Genomic DNA, 20,134 nt, shown 5'->3' with positions numbered 1-20,134 from the left:
CTCTAAACTCTTGTTACACTTCAGGGTCATGGGGCTTCTGCAGGGCCAGACTGGAGAATTAAATGGGACGTGATAGGAACCCGGCCATTCTTTCTGCCCTCTTTTCTGCCACCCACTCACTCCTCTGTAATGTTTTCCAAGTGTGGTAAAAACATACATAACAGCCGGGCGCGGTGGCTCAAGCCTGTAATCCCAGCACTTTGGGAGGCCGAGGCGGGTGGATCACGAGGTCAGGAGATCGAGACCATCCTGGTCAACACGGTGAAACCCCATCTCTACTAAAAATACAAAAAATAAGCTGGGCGTGGTGGCGCGTGCCTGTAATCCCAGCTACTCAGGAGGCTGAGGCAGGAGAATTGCCTGAACCCAGGAGGCGGAGGTTGCAGTGAGCCGAGATTGCGCCATTGCACTCCAGCCTGGGTGACAAGAGCGAAACTCCGTCTCAAAAAAAAAAAACAAAACATACATAACATAAAATGTACCATTTTAACCATTTTTTAGACTTGCAGTTCAGCCGGGTGCGGTGGCTCACGCCTGTAATCCCAACACTTTGGGAGGCCAAGGCAGGCAGATCGCCTGAGGTCAGGAGTTCGAGATCCGCCTGGCCAATGTGGTAGAACGCTGTTTCTACTAAAAATACAAAAATTAGCTCGGAGGCCTGCAGCTGTCATCCCAGCTACTCAGGAGGCTGAGGCAGGAGAATCGCTTGAACCTGGGAGGCGGAAGTTACACTGAGCCGAGATTGCACCACTGCACTCCAGCCTGGGTGAAAAAAGCAAAACTCCATCTCAAAAAAAAAAAAAAAAAAAGTTACTTTTAGTGGTATTAAATTCCCCTAATAATGTTGTATAACCACAACAATCATCCATCTCCAGAACTCTTTTCACCCATCAAACTTCATCTCTATACCCATTAAGCATTAAACACGAATTCTTCATCCCCCGTCCCCCAGCCCCTGGCACTCGCCACTCTATTTTCTGTCTCTGTGGATTTGACAACTCTAGGTGCCGCAAATCAGTGGATTCCTGTGGCATTTGCCTTTCTGTGACTGGCTTATTTCACTGAGTCTGATGTCCTCACATTTCATCTGTGTTGTAGCATGTTGTACCATTTCCTTCTTTTTAAAGGCTGAATGATATTCCCCTTTTTGTATACACTGTGTTTTGCTTAATCATTCGTCTGTCAATAGTCGAGTTATCTTCACTTTGTAGGTATTGAGGATAATGCTGGCATGAACATTGATGTTCAAATCTCACTTAATGACTGTTGGAAATAGATGCTCGGTGCCACAAAGAAAAATTAGCACTAAGACAAAGGATCTCTTAGCAAAGCAATTTTTACTTTTTTACTTCCTGCACTGCAGGAAGGGTACTCTCTTGCTAGCCATCTTGCCACGAGAGTACAATGAACAAAGGAAAAGCAGACATATTTATTATCCCTTATGCATTTGGGGTCGTCCTTACTGCTGTGTCTGATCACCATTGGCTGGAGCCAGACCTCACAATCTAAACTAAAACCCGATTGGCTACAACTTAAAACTTTTCTAAACATGTCAAAGCAATGGAGAGCTGGGACATGCCTATGAGTACGTTCAGCACAGACCTTGGTTAAAGTACAAGGACATAGAATGTACTGCGTGCCTGTAAACATGTCTAACAGCTACATAGGATAGGCCTGAGCAAAGAGTTATTAGCACACTTATAATTTATTCTTTAACAAGAAAGGAAACAAGAGGAACTTTTCTACTTCCTACAAAGATCCTGCTTTTATTTATTTATTATTTTTTTTAAGACAGAATTTCACTCTTGTTGCCCAGGCTGGAGTGCAATGGCATGATCTCGGCTCACCACAACCTCTGCCTCCTGGGTTCAAGCGATTTTCCTGCCTCAGCCTCTGGAGTAGCTGGGATTACAGGCGTGCACAATGCCCGGCTAATTTTCTATTTTTAGTAGAAATGGGGTTTCACCATGTTGGCCAGGCTGGTCTCAAACTCCTGACCTCAGGTGATCTGCCTGCCTTGGCTTCCCAAAGTGCTGGGATTACAGGCGTGAGCCACCATGCCCAGCAAGACCCCGCTTTTAATTCTTTCATGTATGTACCCGGAAGTGAAATTGTTGCATTATATGGTAATTTTATTTTTAACTCTTTGAAGAACCTCTGTTTTCTGCAGCAGCTAGACTGCTTCACATTCCCAAAGTGCACGGCGTTCCCGTTTCTCCACATCCTTGCCAGCGTTTGCTATCTGTGTGAGTGTGCATGTGTTTATGGCAGCCATCCGAATGGATGTGAGGTGGTGGTTTGGATTTGCATTTCTCTAATGATTAGTGACGAGCACCCTTATATATTTGTCATTTGTTTATCTTCCATGGAGAAATGTCTATTCACGTCCTTTGCCCATTTTTGAATCAGGTTCTTTGTTCTTGACTTTTAGGAATTCTACATATGCTGGAATATATAGACATGTGATTTGTAAATATTTTCTCCTATTCTGTGAATTGCCTTCCTACTCTGTTGACAGTATTTTTTTTTTTTAATTATTCGTAGAGAAGGGGTCTCCCTATTTGCCCAGGCTGGTGGTCTCCAACTCCTGGACTCAAGGCATTTTCCCACTTTGACCTCTCCAAGTGCTGAGATTATGGGCATGATTCGCTGCATCCGGCCTTCTGACAGTATCTTTTGATGAACCACATTTAACATTTTTCATAAAGTCCAATTTGTCTTTTTTCCTTTGTTGCCTGTGTGTTTGGTGTCGTGTCCAAGAAATCACTGCCACATCCAGCGCTGTGAAGCTCTTGCCCTGTGTTTTCTTCTAAGAATTTGTTTTAGGTCTCAGATCCATTATGATTTTTGTATACAGCATTAGGTAAGGGTCAAATTCTGTTCTTTTGTGTGTGGATATCCAGTTTACCCAGTACCATTTGTTGAAAAGACTTTCCCTATTGAATTGTCTTGACACTCTTGTCAAAAATCGTTTGACCATAGACTGTGCATGGTCCCTTACACCCCTAATCCCAGCACTTGGAAGGCCGAGGTGGGCGGATCACTTGAGATCAGGAGTTCAAGACCAGCCTGGTCAACATGGTGAAACCCAGTCTCTACTAAAAATACTAGAGTTGTCTCTCAAGTATTTACAACTATTCTATTTTTATTTCTAAAAACAGAAATAAAAAGAATTAGCTGGGTGCTGTGGCACACGCCTGTAATCCCAGCTACTCAGGAGGCTGAGGCAGGAGAATCACTTGAACCCAGGAAGTGGAGGTTGCAGCGAGCTGAGATTGTGCCACTGCACTCCAGTCTGGGCGACAGAGTGATATGTCTCAAAAAAAAAAAAAAATCATTTGACCATGTATGCCAGGGTTTATTTCTGGGCTTCTATTCTATTCCATTGGTTGATGTGTCTCTCTTTATGCCAGTACCATACTGTTTTGACTACTATAGATTTGTAGTAAGTTTTTTTGTTTTTTTTTTTTTTGAGATGGAGTCTTGCTCTGTCACCAGGCTGGAGTGCAGTGGCGCGATCTTGGCTAACTGCAACCTCTGCCTCCTGGGTTCAAGAGATTCTTCCGCCTCAGCATCCTGAGTAGCTAGGACCACAGGCACATGCCACCACACCCGGCTAATTTTTTTCGTATTTTTAGTAGAGATGGAGTTTCACCATGTTGGCCAGGATGTTCTCAATCTCTTGACCTTGTGATCCACCTGCCTTGGCCTCCCAAAGTGCTGGGATTACAGGCGTGACTGACCCCGCCCGGCCTGTAGTAAGTTTTGAAATAAGGAAGTGTGCTTTGCTCTTTTTCAAAATTGTTTGGCTTTTTACGGTCTCTTGAGATTCCCTATTAATTTTAGAATGGATTTTCTATTTCTGTAAGGAAACACCATTGAGATATTTGATAGGGATTGATGTCTTCCAAATACACGGAATGTGTTTCCATTTTTAAATTTCTTTCGGCAGTGTCTTGTGGTTTCTATTGTACATGTCTTTCACTTCTTTGGTTAACTCCTAAGTATTTTATTCTTTTTATTGTTTGTTTGTTTGTTTTTTAGAGACGAAGTCTCATTCTGTACTTCTGTTGCCCAGGCTGGAGTGCAGTGGCACAATCTCGGCTCACTGCAACCTCCACCTCCCAGGTTTAAGCAATTCTCTGCCACAGCCCTCCGAGTAGCTGATATTACAGGCATGTGCCACCACACCTGGCTAATTTTTGTACTTTTAGTAGAGATAGGGTTTCACCATGTTGGCCAGGCTTGTCTTGAATTCCTGACCTCTTGATCCACCTGCCTTGGCCTCCCAAAGTGCTGGGATGATAGGCGTGAGCTGCCGTACCCAGCCAGGAATTTTTGTAATTTCCTTTTTAGATTATTCATTGGTATCATACAGAAATGCCACTAATGTGTGTGTGTTTTGAGCAGGGTCTTGCAATACTGCCCAGGCTGGAGTACAGTTATGTGATCGTAGTTCACTGCAGCCTCAACCTCCCAAGCTCATGCAGTCCTCCCATCTCAGCCTCCCAAAGTGATGGGATTACAGGTGTGAGCCACTGTACTCAGCTGATTTTTGTGTATTGACTTTGTATTCTGCTACTTTGCTGAATTCATTTATTAGTTCTAATAGGTTTTTTTGTATGTGGACACTTTAGGGCTTTCTATTATCTGCAAACAGAGATAATTTTACTTCTTCGTTTCCAAATTGAATGCCTTGTATTTTTTTTTTTTTTAAACCTGGCAACTTTCATTTAAACCTTGTATTTCTTTTTCTTCTTAATTTCTCTGGCTAGAACTTTAAGTGCTCTGTGGTGAAAGAGGGCTTCCCTGCCTTGTTCCTGTTCTTAGAGGAAAATCTTTGTCTTTTACTAATGAGTCAAATGTTTGCTGTGGGTTTTTCACGTATGGCTTTTACGCTGATAGAGTTTCCTTCTGTTCCTTGTTTAATGTTTTCAACTTTTTTTTTTTTTTTTTTTGGAGACAGGGTCTTGCTCTGTCATGCAGGCAGGATCACTGCCTTGACTTGACTGGTCAAGCAATCCTCCCACCTCAGCCTCCCGAGTAGTCGGGGCCACAGGCATGCACCACCACACCTAGCTAATTTTTAAAACTTTTTGTAGAAGCAGGGTCTCGCCACATTCCCCAGGCTGGTCTCGAACTCCTGGGCTCAAGCAGTCTAGTTGTAAAAAGTTTAAAGTCAGTTTTTTAAAAGTCCAACTTTGATTGCTGTTGGCAGGACAATTGCTCTGATAGAATTACTCTTACAGCCAGAAACAGAAGACCCTTCCCTGCATTTCCAGTCGTTTTGTTCCACTGCTACACTGAGTTTGATGAACGGGATCTTATCCTGCACGGTGCTTTTAAATCCTGCTTTGCCTGATATGAATACTCGTTTTAACTCACGCCCTATTTTTCTATCCACTTATTTTCAGCCTTTGTCGGTTTTATGACTATTACATAAACGGCATATTCCTGGGTTCTAGTTTCAGCCCCAATCTGACCCCCTGTCTTCTAAAGAGAAAAAACAGATTCAGTGTAACAACGCGTTTCTTGGTTTGTTTAGGAAAGAGGGGGTTTACGGAAACTCCTCCTACTCCTCACACCAAAGTTCAGAAACAAGTGAGAATTAGGACTTGAAAGAGAAATGGTAAAAGACATTTGTCTGGCTTTTACATTTTTATTACTTTTTTTTTTTTTCTATAGAGATGAGGTCTCACCGTGTTGCCCTGACTGATCTTGAACTCCTGGGCTCAAGCAATCCACCCATCTTCGCCTCCCAAAGCACTGGGATTACAGGCGTGAGTCACCATGCCCAGCCTAGAAAGCATTTTTGACTGAACCCAAAATGCAAACCCTCACCAAACTCTCTCAGCAAAGTCGCTCTAAGCTCCCACTAGAGTGGAGCAGTGGAGAGGCCCAGAGCACTACCCTAACGCTAAGATCCCACCGAGAAACACGAGGCCAGAGCATGCGCACCCGCTCCATCAGGGCCCCGTGACTGGGCCTCGGAACCCCTGAAGCCGCCGTCAATCAGGGCGTGGCTGTGCCCGAAAAGGGAAGCGGCAGCCGCATGGCGTGCTCTCCGTCTTCACACCACTCCCTTCATACAAACCACTGCTTCCTGCCTCCTCTGTGACAAGCAACCTGGCTGGAGCTTTAGTGGAGATGAGGCCCCTTCAACCCTCCTAAAGCGCCCCTCTGGGAAATAAGGCACACAGACAAATGGATTCAACGTATTTTTTCTTTTTAAAACTAAACCTTGCTTGAAGGGCATGGTTTGGATTAGTTTCCTGACTTCATCCCTGGAGTAGACAAATGTCCCCACCTGGTCGTGGGCAGACGTCTCTATTAGACATGTGTCTAACCCAGGGATGCACACCTCCACCTTCAGCAGGACATAAAGTCTACTGTGTGGAAGGGAACAATCTGGAATGTGTCCTCGCCATGGGCAGGCTGGAGCCCGAAGCCCACACTGCTCCTTTTCTCTCCTGGGCAGGAAAGAAAGGCAGTTCCTGGGCCACTGTGCGTGGCATGGGGGCTGTGTTCTCCCTCATGATACTTTCTATGCTTCACTGTTATTTTCTCCATTTCCTTAGGTCTTCTAAGGTGCAAATCCCATACAATCAAAAGCACAGGTCTTAAGTGTAGATTTTGAAGAGTTTTGACACATGCATACACTCACGTAACCACCACCAAGCTGTGGAAGACTGCCCTCACCCCAGAAGGTAGATGTCCCTCTGCTCTTTCTAGTCAATCCTTCCCTCTTCCCTGCCAGGAGAAAACACCGATTTCTCAGTTCCAGAGCTTCATACAAATGCTTACATATCTTCTTTCACTTAACACATTTATTTGAGACAGGGTCTCACTCTGTCCCCAGGCTGGAGTGCAGTGGTGCGATCTCAGCTCACAGCAACCTCCACCTCCCGGGTTCAAGCGATTCTCATGCCTCATCCTCCTGAGTAGCTGGGATTAAAGGCGTGCACCACCATACTGGGCTAATTTTTGTTTAAAAAAAAAAAAAAAAGTGGGGGGGCCGGGCGCGGTGGCTCACGCCTGTAATCTCAGCACTTTGGGAGGCCGAGGTGGGTGGATCACGAGGTCAAGAGATCCAGACCATCCTGGTCAACATGGTGAAACCCCGTCTCTACTAAAAACACAAAAAATTAGCTGGGCATGGTGGCACGTGCCTGTAATCCCAGCTACTCAGGAGGCTGAGGCAGGAGAATTGCCTGAACCCAGGAGGCGGAGGTTGCGGTGAGCCGAGATCGCGCCATTGCACTCCAGCCTGGGTAACAAGAGCCAAACTCCGTCTCAAAAAAAAAAAAAAAAAAAGTATTTTTGAGATGGAGTCTCGCTCTGAGCCCAGGCTGGAGTGCAGTGGCACGATAGCTCACTGGAACCTCTGCCTCCTGGGTTCAAGTGATTCTCCCACCTCAGCCCCCTGAGTAGTAGCTGGGACTACAGGCATGCAACACCACGCCCAGCTAATTTTTGTATTTTTAGTAGAGATGGGGTTTCATCATGTTGGCCAGGATAGTCTCCATCTCTTGACTTCGTGATCTGCCCACATCTGCCTCCCAAAGTGTTGGGATTACAGGCGCGAGCTACTGTGTCCAGCATGTTAAAATTTTAGTAGGGATGGGTTTTCGCCACATTGGCCAGGCTGGTCTCGAACTCCTGGCAAGTTATCCGCCTGCCTCAGCCTCCCAAAGTGCTAGGATTACAGGCGTTTGAGACACCGCACCTGGCCTTTAACATGTTTTTGAGATTTACACACGCTGCATTCATCACAGTTCACTCCAATTGGTTACTCAGTAGAAGTCCATCCTATGACCACACCAGAATCTCCATAGCCACCTTCCTGTTAAACATGCTGGTACGAATCTTCTGTGGACATGTATTTATATTAAGTATCTAGGAGAGCCTGCAAGAGTATGTCTAATTTTTTTTAAACCCCCAAACCAAAAAAATGACAAATTTGCCCACCAGTTTTCTAAACTGGACATAGGAGATGGCGATAGGCGAGTTCCAGCAGCTGCACATTCGTATTAATTTTGGTGAGGTCCTTTCCAAAATGGGACCTTTTTGTGACTCTACCTTGCACCCCATAGGGAGTAATGATGCTGCACAACTTGTCATGTTCTTACTGGCCGCTCCTGTATACACGGGTCCCTGACTTCAGATGATGGTCCGATTTAGGATTTTGGGACTTTATGATGGTGGGAAAGCATTAAGCACTCAGCAGAAGCTACACTCTGAACTCTGATCCTTTCCTGGGCTGGTGATGGATCGCAGCGTGGTGCCCTCCTGCAGTGCTGAGTGGTGGCAGGAGCGGCAGTCCCAGCCAGATGTGCCATCACGAGGGGAAGCGGCTGTCATGGCATCCTAAGTCAGGGAACATCTGTACCTTCTTCATGAGTATCTGTGAGTATCTTGTGTTCACATCTCTTGCTCCTTTGTTAGATCGGGCTTTTCATCTTAATTTTGATTTGCAGTTTTCTATCCTGTATCCGAGGTTCGAGACCTTTGCCAGGACACCCGGCGTGATGCTTTGCCTGGCATTCTGTTGCTTCCTTTTCCATTTTCAAGAGCAGAAAATTTTCATGTTGATGAAGCCCAGTTTTTCTTCTACAGTATGTGCTCTGTGTCTGAAGCAGCCTTTGCCCACCCCACAGCTGAGGTAATTTTTTCTTCTAAAAAGCTTCATTGTTTAAATGCTCATGTTGGGACCTGCAACCTATTTTGGATGAATTTTTGTGTATGGTGTGCAGTAGGAATCAAGGGGCATCTCCTTTCATACAAACAGCCAGTTTTATTCACGGACACAGGTGGTGGTCAGATTGAGCACATGGGATGTAGCTGAGCCCAGAACCTGAAGGACAAAACCCACCCGATTCCGATGCTCGACTTTTCGGGAGGTAAAGGTTTAAAGTAACAGGCAGGAGGGAAGTGGAAATTTAGAAAGGCTAGCAGGTGACATTATGGGGTTAAGTGAATAAAAGTTAGCTAACATTTACTGTAAGTAAAAACGATTCCAAAGTCTCTGAACCTGTTCCTGTTGTTTCCCCATCTGATAGAAAAAGCTGAGACAGAGAAGTTAACCTGCCTAAGATCACACCATCACGAGTGGCTGAGTTGGGCTGTGATGAGCCACCTGGCTGGAGAGCTCGAGCATCCCCTTAAGTTACATGATTGCCAGGGAGACGCCTGCGGGCTCACACATGCAGAGGGGTGTGCCCAGACAGCTCAGAGTGAGATGCCCGCGGGCCCAGGCGTGCAGAGGTGCGAACTCAGCTGTACTCCGCGCCCAGGCACGCAGAGCTGTGTGCCCAGACAGCAAAAAGGCTGTGCAGCGGACCTGCTAGGAGGTGACGACTAGAGAACACGTTTTTTAGCAAATAGGTAAAGGGAAAATGCCAAACAAGGAGTTGCAATTAACATCCCATCGTAAGAATCATCATGGAGCACCTGACTGTGATTTGTTGGGCTGGGAGCCAAACGACGCAGGTGGGGCACACTGCCCGTGAGGGCAACAGGCTGGGGGTCCAGAGGAACCCTTGGAGCCGTGTCAGGCACCACCTCTTCTGGGGTGCTGGGCTACGTCCGTGGGCAGGATGAGGCCCTGATCTCACAGGGGCCACTCCCTCACACACTGCGATGCGGTCTTTCTCACACAGGACCTCGTGTAACATGGGACCCAACAGCAGGACACACCAACCCATTAAAAGCCCAAGCAACGTACAAGAGAAGGTTTCTAGAAACAAAGAATCAGGCTTTATTTTTGTTATTTTTAATACAGGTATTGTACTGTAGACATCTGTTAGTCTCGCAATTCAGTATGGCCGATACACAGAAATTAAAGTAGAAACGAAATGAGGGCACGCTCGCTCCTGTCCTCGGGTTGGCCTCTCCAACCCCCAAAAGGACTGTCCTCCCCGCTGCCATATCCTTTCCCTGCTACAAAGACAAGCAAACCAAAATGCCACCCCAAAGAAAAGAACCAGAGGCTCTCTCCCTAGCAGTCAATGGGATGAAGCAAGACACTGTTACCTTGGGTGGGATGGAGAAGCCACCAGATCCATACCACTGAGGCCATGTGTGCCACCACTGCAGCCAGACCCTGGCCACGGCTGGCAAAGCTCGGGACCAGAGCCCGCCATCCAGCAGCAACCCCCGAGGTCTAACAGCACGCAAGTCAGGCAGCCCCGAGGCAAGGAGGAGGAGCTCTGTCCTCTGGGGGTGCTGGTTCCAGAGGAGGCCCAAGGATAGTCTCTTCACAGAGGTGCTCCCCCGGGAAGAGGGTTCCTGAGGAGGCGTGCAAAGGGCAAGGGAGCCCCGCTTGCCACCTGTCCCAGGACTCACCGCTGACTCCGCCGTCCTCGGAGTGCTCGAGTCTCTATACCACTTCCAATGAAAAAGGAAATCAGAAATAAGGCATTAGACGTTTGATTCCTTTATTTCCATATGCAATGTCATGTTTAGGCACGCTGCTTGGGATGCTATTTCTAAAAAAATTGTTGGCCATTTTTCAGGATATCCTTTTGGTTTTAAATACTGGTCAGGAAAAACAAATGATGTAAAAATACATGAATAATCTTCTATTACAGAAATGAAAAACTGATTTGCATCTAAAAGTGCAAGAGGTGAAGTAATTTAACCCTTTCACCAGACGATATGGCAATATACAATATATTGCTTCAGCTGTTTGAGAAGGCTGTGATGTATTTTTATATTGACATAGAAAATTATAAATTACATTGAATTAGTATCCATAATCACTATATATATACACAAACCAGTTCTAAAAAAATACACTGGTTTAAATTTATGAGTGAAAATCTCACAAGGTACAGTAAACAATGAGCATGCTTCGGTGCCAGATTTTGAGTTCTACTTTTAAAATACTAGCCTGTAAAATGAACGCACTCTAATTCCATTAGCAGCACGAGCATTTTCAACTGACTTGCCTACTACGATTTAGGTTATGTTAAATACGCAGATTGCTCCGAAATGTTCATTGGTGATGCTTGTTAACAAGGTAAATTTTGGTGAATGGGTTAAAAGGCAGATGAACTATGGAAACAACAAAAAACAAAAACAAAAGCCAAAAAAAACCAAAAAAAACCCAAAACACAAGAACACAAGCCATATCAATTCCAAATAGTCTAGTGTCTCACCTGTAGGAATAATCATTTCAAGCAAACAAGACTTGAACAGAACATATGGCTTTACAATAACATCAAGTTATCAACTAAGTTGTAGCAATAAATACTTAATCTCTACCAATAGACTTACATTTTTGATCCATTTTAAACAATACAGAAAACAATTACCAATCAAAAACTGGTTATAAAAAGAACACCAAATATTTCTTATTCAAAATCACTTTTGTAAGTTAGAACAACCAAAATAACACTTAGAGGCATTTCCATTCTACAACTCCTTGCCAACCTGGAAGAAAAATGAATTCAGAATTTTTTACAAGGTGAAAAATGTATGAAAACCGCCTAATACTTTGGTCACACTAATAATTGTCAAATAGTTATGTTTCAAATACAATAGATCTGTGTATTCACTTTTATAAAACTATTCTTACAGCCATTTTAACTATAGTATTACTACTATTATTACATGGGCGGCAAGATCTTATTTCACAGGCTACCCATTATTTAGAACAATACAATATAAACATACGCAAAAATTCTTGGTATTTGTCAATGTGCAATATTTTTACACTTCTGAATTTCTCTGTACAATGTCTTAGAATCTAGAATATAAAGGTTGCTGGTCCTGATCCCTTGCAGAGTGAGTGCAGCAGTGATAGCTTGGTGGGCTCCAGCTGACCCCTCCAGAGCCCCTGAGTGGTGGCGGTCTGCAGTCCTCAGTCAGCAGCGGCAGTCGTCACCCATCATACAGGGCCATTCACTGAAGTGTCACCTGGTACGCTTGGCTGGTCGGTCCTAAGGAGCAACAGACAGACATCGGAGGCCCTTGCAGCAGAAATGAGAAAAACAAAACCTATTGCGCTGAGCTCCCCAAGGGCAGGGAACATTTATTTTAATATTGTTTACCCATGCTTAGACAATACCTGGAACTTAGTTTTTAATAAAATGATACATGAATGAATTGAGCTAAAGCGACAGAAAAATCTGAGTAGCATCTAAGCTTCATCACCAGGTGAGCAGGCGCGCTGGGAGCGGCACCCCACCTCAGCCTCCACGAAGATGTGGCTTCCAGAGCCTTCAGGAGCTACGTGCTCACCCCTCCTTCAAAAAAGCTTTCATGTGACCCACAGATTGGAACCCACATAATATTTCACTTGGAAAACAGGATTCTGCTACTGGGAAAGTGGGGGTAAAAGGACATGAAAGAAAAGGTTTGCAAATAAACTGCTGAAAACAAAGGTGTCCACTTGAAAAGCACGTTCCCACAAAGCAAACTTTAGGCTCCGAACTAGGAGGGAAAAAAGAGGTGGACAGTAGATAAAGTGTCTAGGTTTTGCCTTCCTGCCACATATTACAACCTGAATATATAACATTTTTTGGATGGCCTGATCAAAATTTTATAAAGGAGACTTGGGAAAGGATGCTGCGAGCCGTAACTGGGACGCCTGCAAGCATACAAAATGTGCAGCTACAACGCTTTCCACGCCTTACACCTGCTAGTTACACGGAGAGCCAAGAAGTCAGCTCTGCATACACAACCCACTCCACTTACTTACACCTGATGGTGTCTCCATGTATGAGAGACACAGGAACTGAGACTTCTGGAACCAGATACAACCAGTGTATAACCTGCCTTCACTTAACAAGCTGAGTGAGCTTACAGATTTCTTAGCCTCTCTCAGTTCTGTTTTCTCCTCTGTAAGAAGGGAAGATAACCCCTAACCCCCACCACAGAGGGCTTCACTAGTATACACATGAAACAAGTACCCAACGTGAGCAGCATGCTTAGCACCCCGGAAGCACAAAGGACATGCCTGATAAAACAGCTGTGAAAAGTGAGATCAGTGGCAAGGCAATGCAGATCTTTAGGTATGACAGTAAATAGCATGCCTGCCAATCCGGGGAACTGCAGGATCTGGCTGGGACAGGAAGCACACAGGAAAGACAGGGGAGCTTCAGTCTCCCCTGTTGTCACACGTTGCTTCAGAACACATACAATCCATCAGGACGCACTCCAGGCCTGCCCGAACACCTGCTCCAAGGCCACCTTCTCAGAGACCCTCTCCCCGCACCCAACTCACATGGACCCCTGTCCCTTCTTCGTGGGTTCTTGGCCTCATTGTGCCTCCAGTGTGCCCCGAGATTACTGGGTTAGCCGTGTGCTGCAGCTTTATGACCCAGCCTAGACCAGTGGCCACCACACACAGGTGTGTGTCAGATGGAAGAAGGACAGATGGGCAAAGGCGTGGGCCCGGGTGATGCCCCTCTTCTTCCACTGGCTCACCCCACCTTTTCCTCCAGTCCTTGGCTTTGCAGGTTAGGACAGGGCTCTCAGAGCAGGCTTTCCCAGCCACAGAGAAGAGCAAGTGGCTTCCCTTTAGGCAAACAATTCTTCTGTGGCCCCGGAAGCCAAGGAAATACTCGAGAGAGAGAAATCAAGAATAATCCCCTGAAGCAACTGCCCCAAACTGAGATGGACCTGGACGATTCTGCCTTCTAGGCAGCCCTCAATACAAAGGAAATTTATAGGTAAAAATCAGAGAGCTGACGTAACTGATTGGGAATTAGATCTATAAAGGACCATTTAAAAAAATACATTGAAAACCCCAAGAAAAAGAGTGACTTGCCCAATCCTTAGGAGCAGAGTTGGGGTGGCTTCCCTGGTGCTAGAGGGCCACCCTTCCTCTTCCCCGCAAAGCCTTCACTAAGGCCAACATGCTCAAATAGTTCTTAATTTGTTTTATATGCAAAAAAATATTTTTAATCACAAAAACAAAGGCTTTAGTTCCACTACGATTTCCACAGGAGGAACGCTAACAGCTTGCTGACTGTGAAAACAGGATTTTGAATCAACAAAGAGTGCCCCCTGCTGGTTCCCACTCGATACGCTCTCACACATTGCCGGCAGGACTTTGAGGAGGATTTGGGGGCAGGGGTGGTTACGACTTCTCTGAAATAGCTTTAAAGTCACTTTACTCCTTGTGCAAGGAATATACAATCTTAGCTATATTTGCTCACAGAAGTTAATTCTGGGAAGCGCTGACCAGAGCTCCCTGTGGCCCAGGGGTGTCTCCGCATCTTTGGGCCACGCTCAGTCTTGCGTAAGGCCCTGGCATGGGCTCCAGGTGGCTGAGGCTTAGACTGGTCTATCCCTTCAGACCACTGGCTCAGGCTAAGCAAAAGATGACTAGAAACAAAACATCACATCCCAAGCCACCGGCTCTGGGAGTGGGCATTTCATACTTAAGATGACAGGAAGTCACTTAAGCGCTAAGAATTATGTAGCCCATGTATCAAAGGGCACCCAGGCAAGTTCTCCTTACGTCACACGGGCAGGATGGGGGAAAAACGCACCGCAGTCTGCTTGTGCCTGGCGGCTGGGTGACATTAGTGAGGCCAATGAGGACTCCAGTCCTGGAGGGGCTCAATGTCACCCTCAGCTCAGTACCTCACCAACAAGGGCGAGGAGACCCCTCTGATCAGAGCCACTTCTAAAAGAGTGAGTGATGTTAAATAGTCTCTGAAAATTGGTTTTCGGCTTCTGCAGTAAGGAAAGGAACTGCTATTTCTAAGCTCTCAGCTCAGTCACCCTGACTACCCTAAGGACTGAGAAACACTGTCCTGCCAAGTAAGGGGCCAAAGACGTGAGCATAGCTCTAAAAGATCCCTCTAGTCCCTACCCCTCCAGGAGGCTTGTCCTCTCCCAACTCCCAAGAAGCAGCAAGCAAGGGGGTGGGTCTGAGGCGGCGGGTGGTTACCTCTGCTCAGGACTATTGCTGGGAGGCCGGGGCGCGGTGCACTTCACCTCTGCCGTCTCGGGGCTGTCCTCCGCATCTTTACAAGCAGCATCTTGAGAGGTAGACAGTTTCCCTTCCTCACTGCTGTAAAGAGGGTAACAGGCACATCAAACACCCTAGGGACCAGTGCCTAGGCACCAGAGGATGAGGTCACATGCAGATGGCTCTGGAAGTCATGACTGCCATGGAGGCAAAGCGCCCTGGGACTGAGCATGCGCAGGGTGCATGATCAAAGGGACCACAGGCAGTGACTGGGGAATCACAAAAGGAAAGGGTCACACACAGGTGGGAACCAAAAGAGGGACAATGTAATGTGGCTGGCGTCTGATAAAGAACGGTCCCATAACACTGTACATACCGATAGGATTTCAACACTCTGAAGCCCAGTGTGCAAAACAGAAAAAGAAATGTACAAGAGTTTCAGAATACTCCTAGAAATGAGGAATTTGGGGGAATAATATGTCCACGACTGCACGTAAGCAAAACTGCAGATTCGGTGAAGGTGTCAAAGAACCTGTTTGAAGGAATGAGTCTTTAGTTAAAGCACTTGGCTTTCGGGGTCAAGCCCACCATTAAAACAGCAAGACAGACCCCATCGGCTTGCTGGCTGGGAGCCTCAGTCACATGAGGAGGTCACCGTGTTGACTTCATCAGTTTTCACGGCGCCTCGAGTTGCCCTCGAACAATGTGTAAGAAGCATAAATGCCACGAGGGAGAAAATGGGACAAAAGAGGTGTCCTAAGGGCACAGAGGATTTGGGGAAAATGAGACCCAGAAAGATTGTATTTTCCCCCTTAGATGGTTCTTGGTGGAGAAAGACGCAGGAGACACTTTTCTCAGCTCAGTGGGCTGGAAATTTAGACTCTGCCTATTCAGTTTGGGATTCCCCTTTTTACACAATCAAAATGGCACTAATAAGAGTGAAAGGTCAGTTAGAGGTTCCCTGTGTAAAGGTCCATCACTCAGAACTGAAATTCTGTCCTGGATTTTCCTTATGAAAAAGCTCATATTAGGACGCTTTCTTGGGTAGTTTCCAGATAGTTCCAAGCAATTATAAGTAGGAAAATGAGCTAAAATCTTCTGATTTGGTGACCATCTGAATTACTTGGCTCCTTACTTCTTTGTAAACTTACTCTTCCTTACCCCGATTCTCCATTCCCTTCCCTTCAAAGCAACTATGCTAATGTGTTTATAATTCTAATTCTTTAAAAACATACAGTAATAATATATGTGTATGCTAAGTCATTAACTGGGATTCAACCCTACATCTCATTGTATCTGCCTCTTTAACTCAACAAGTCGGGGAGACCCACCATCCCCGCTGACTGGCACAGCACCTGTGGCGTGCGCCTACCACTCTGCATGGCTTCTCCCACCAAAGCTGCCCTCCACCTCCACACACAGCGCTGCAATGACCGTCACTGTCCATGGCCCCTGGCAGACCTGTCTGGGCATTTCTCAGGGCTTGACACTCAGGAGTGGAAATCTGCAGACCATTTTTCTACCTACAAAGATCCCCAACGCTACTACCCAGAATGACTGCCCGAGTCTGTACTCCTCACCAGCAGCCCTGCAGTCCGCCGCCCACCACACTCAGCACCACGCACCTCTCGCTGCTGCCAGTATAAGAAGAGTATCAGGTGCTACACTGTTATTTGTAATTCTCTGATGCGTTTCGAGGATTTTTTTTTTTTTAAAGCTTTTAAGGTTTCTTTGTCTATAAACCCTTACCTTTTGCCAATTTTCTGATTTGGGTTTTCTTCTTCCTACTAGACTATAGGAAGTCCTTGAATATTTAAGGTCAGCGTCTTGTTGATTTAGATATACAGATGTTTTTTCAGTTTGCCATTAGCCTCTTAATTTTGTCTGCAGCATTTTATCAACCAGAAATTCTTTAATATAATCTAACTCAACTCTTTGCATTATAGTTTGTTTTTGAAGACTTTTTTTTTTTCTCTTTGTTTCATTTTGTTTTTCTAAAGAAGTCCTGCTAAGGCAGGAGGCTCACTTGCAGGAGTTTGAGACCAGCCTGGGTCACAAAAATAAAAAAAATAAAACAAAAAATTAAGCCAGGAGTGGTAGCACACACCTGCAGTCCCAGCTACTTGGGAAGCTGAGGTGGGAGGACTGCTTGAGCTCAGGAGTTGGAGGCTACAGTGAGCTATGATTGCACCACTGCATTCCAGCTTAGATGACAGAGAGAGCTCAACTTAAAAAAAAAAAAAAAAAAAAGAAAGAAAGAAAAGAAGAACCTATACAAAAGTGAGCTGGGTGTGGTGGTACACACCTGTAATCCCAGCTACCTGGGTGGCTGAGGTACAAGAATTGCTTGGGCCTGGGAGGCAGAGGTTGCAGTGGCCTGAGACTGCACTCACTGCAAACAAATAAACAAACAACACACACACACACACACACACAAACCAACAACAACAAAAAACCTGGATTAGATTCAGACTGACAGATGATAGATAAGATTGACAGAGAGATGCCAGATAGATGAGATAGATGCCAGACAGACAGAACACACAGACGGACAGACAGACAGAGTCCCTTTCTGCCCATATGTTAAAAAGACATTCTCTATTTCTTCTATTAACCATCATGAGACTCTAGCCTCTGGCCACATCTCATTACTCTAGTGCCTCAGTTTCCTTACCTGGAAAGCAAGGATAATAATCCTAGTACCTATTTTACAGGGCTTCTAAGAACAATCCATGAGTTACCACACATGAATTGCGTAGAGAACAGGTCCTGGCGCACAGAAGCACCGTGCATGTGTTTCTGTCTTTTAACCCAGCTGGAGTTGTTCTGGGATGTAGGTCAGGGAGGATCTCGCCCAACTTTTCCCTTTGGTGAGCCAGCCCTTCCTCTCCCCTCCCCATTATTAACCCCCCCATTCCATCACACTGACACCTGTACTGGTTTGGACACTAACAGCCAAACTGTTCCAACCACTGGCTTTGCTGCGTGACTCAGTATCTGGAAGGGCAAGTCTCTTTTTCAGTCTTCTGATTATCTCTAAGCAATTTGGGAACCTTTATTTTTCCATATAAATTGTAGAGTATTAAGTTCCTTCTAAAAATCCAACTGAAATTTGGATTGAGACTGCGTTAAACACGAATTTCATGATGGCAGATGTCTTTGCAGCACTAAGCTATGCCATGGTCTCCACTTGTCCAGATTTCTTCCACTTTGGTTAAGTCTCTGAATAATTTATATTTTGATGTATTTTGGAATACTTTGCTTTTTATTATAAGTTGCGGTTGCTTACTAGCAGAGAAAACTGACTACTGATTTTTAAAACTGATTTCTTATTCAACAGCTTTACTGAAGTCTTACTAGTGACAAGTTTGCTACTGACTTGGTTGCAGCTAATCCTTACTACCTGCAAAGAACAATGGTTGTATCACTTCCTCCTGATCTTTACCTAAACCTCTGTTTCCTTTTCTTTCCAGGACTGCCTAGAACTGGCAATGAAAATGGACATGCTTATTTGGTCTTCATCTTAAAGTGCATGTATCTTTTATTTCCTCATTAAGTTTAACTGTTCTTTGGTATTGGTATTGAACTTATACCGAGTTCAAGAAATTCCTGGCCGGGCGCAGTGGCTCCTGTCTGTAATCCCGGGACTTTGGGAGGTAGAGGCAGGTAGATCGCTTGGGCTCAAGAGCTCGAGACCAGCTTGGGCAATATGGGGAAATCCCCTCACTAGAAAAAAAAAAAAACCTACAGAAATTTGCTGGGTGTGGTGGTGTGTCCCTGTAGTCCCAGTTCCAGCTACTTGGGAGACTGAGATGGGACGATGGCTTGAGACCAGGAGGCAGAGACTGCAGTGAGCACACCACTGCACTCATCTCAAAGAAGAAAGGAGAAAGGAGGAGGAGAAGAAGAAATCCACTTCTGTTACTGGTTTCCTCAAGAGTTTTAATCCTACATAGCTATGGAACCTTATTTAAAAAAAAAAAAAAAATCAAATGACTTTCAGTCTAATACCATATATGAAGATTATACACTGAGAGATTTCTCTGACTTTGAGCCACCCTTGCCTTCCAGGATAAGCCCTAACTAATCATTATAAATTACTTTTAACACATTGTTGGATCCAGTCAGCAATGACCTTACACAGAATTTTTTCATTCAGTAACCTGTAAGTTACAGAACTGGTCATTTTCTGTAGTTATCCTTATCTGGTTTTGGAATTAAGAATTACCGCCCTCATACAATGAGCCGGGCAGGTTTTGTACTTTTTCTATTTTCTCTAACAACTTAAGATGGGAATTAGTAAACGGATGAGCATGAAGTAGTATTTACTTACTGCCGTAACTGACAGGTTCCGTTTACTCTGGATTTGGTTTACTCCTTGTTTTCCTCCACAGACAGTTGCTTGTTTGCATCGTTTGCCCATTTAAAAAATTGGACTATCTCTTATTGACATTAGGTTTTTTCTAGTATCCTGGCTACTGGTTCTTTATTGGTTGTGGCATATCTTTTCATTTTATGTCTTCTGGATATTAAAAATTAAAGTCAAATTTACCAGTATTTTCCTTTATGGTTTGGCTTTTTATGGTTAAAAAGTGCCTAATCCCAAACCATAAAGATATTCTCTTTTGCAGTCTTCTATACGGTGTATAGTTCATACTTTTCATTTTTACATTGAGACAAAATACCTAATTTTATTTTTCTACTAAATGGATAATCACTATTGACTAGTCCATTCTTTCCTCGCTGAATTGTAACGGCATTCTAACACATATCAAGTTCACGCAGCAGGGGATCTCTGTGTGTAATGCTTTGGCAATGCCACAGCGTCTCTATAGCTTAGAACTTTTTTTAAATTTTGATACAGGGTCTCATTTTGTCCCCCGTGCTGGAGAGCAGCGGGGAGCACAGCTCACTGCAGCCTCGACCTCAGCCCCCTCAAGTAACTGGGACAACAGGCATGCACCACCATCAGCTAATTTTTTAATTTTTTTGTAGAGACAGGGTTTTGCCATGTTGCCTAGGCTGGTCTCGAACTCCTGGGCTCAACTGATCTGCCCACCCAATCCTCCCAAAGTGCTGGGATTACAGGTGCAAGACACCACACTTGAACAGCTTTACTAAGTCTTGATAACTAATACGATAAAAACTCGTACTCTTTTCTTTAAAATATTTTTGGCTATTCCTGGCTCTCTCTGGTCTTCTTTATGA

General features: G+C 45.0%; 1 protein-coding gene across 18 annotated transcripts in view; it reads right to left on the bottom strand.

The window, feature by feature from the left end:
• Window positions 1-10,419: 10,419 nt before the first annotated feature.
• PPP6R3 (protein phosphatase 6 regulatory subunit 3) overlaps window positions 10,420-20,134 on the bottom strand; it is a 154,272-nt gene continuing 144,557 nt past the window's right edge. For 9 of the 18 annotated variants that reach the window (XM_074401784.1, XM_074401793.1, XM_074401794.1 and 6 more), the window contains 3 exons: window positions 15,303-15,320; window positions 14,906-15,028; window positions 10,420-11,972 (listed from right to left, as the gene is read on the bottom strand). In XM_074401784.1, the coding sequence (XP_074257885.1) occupies window positions 11,891-11,972; window positions 14,906-15,028; window positions 15,303-15,320 (223 nt within the window). In that variant the 3' untranslated portion in view covers window positions 10,420-11,890. The remainder of the gene's footprint in view (window positions 11,973-14,905; window positions 15,029-15,302; window positions 15,321-20,134) is intronic. The other 9 variants (XM_039470578.2, XM_039470579.2, XM_039470580.2 and 6 more) reach the window with 5 other exon arrangements.

Source organism: Saimiri boliviensis, chromosome 6, assembly GCF_048565385.1.
Source record: "Saimiri boliviensis isolate mSaiBol1 chromosome 6, mSaiBol1.pri, whole genome shotgun sequence".
Lineage (NCBI taxonomy): Eukaryota > Metazoa > Chordata > Mammalia > Primates > Cebidae > Saimiri > Saimiri boliviensis.
Note: the sequence above shows the minus strand (reverse complement) of the source record. Positions and strands in the feature narration are given on the sequence as shown.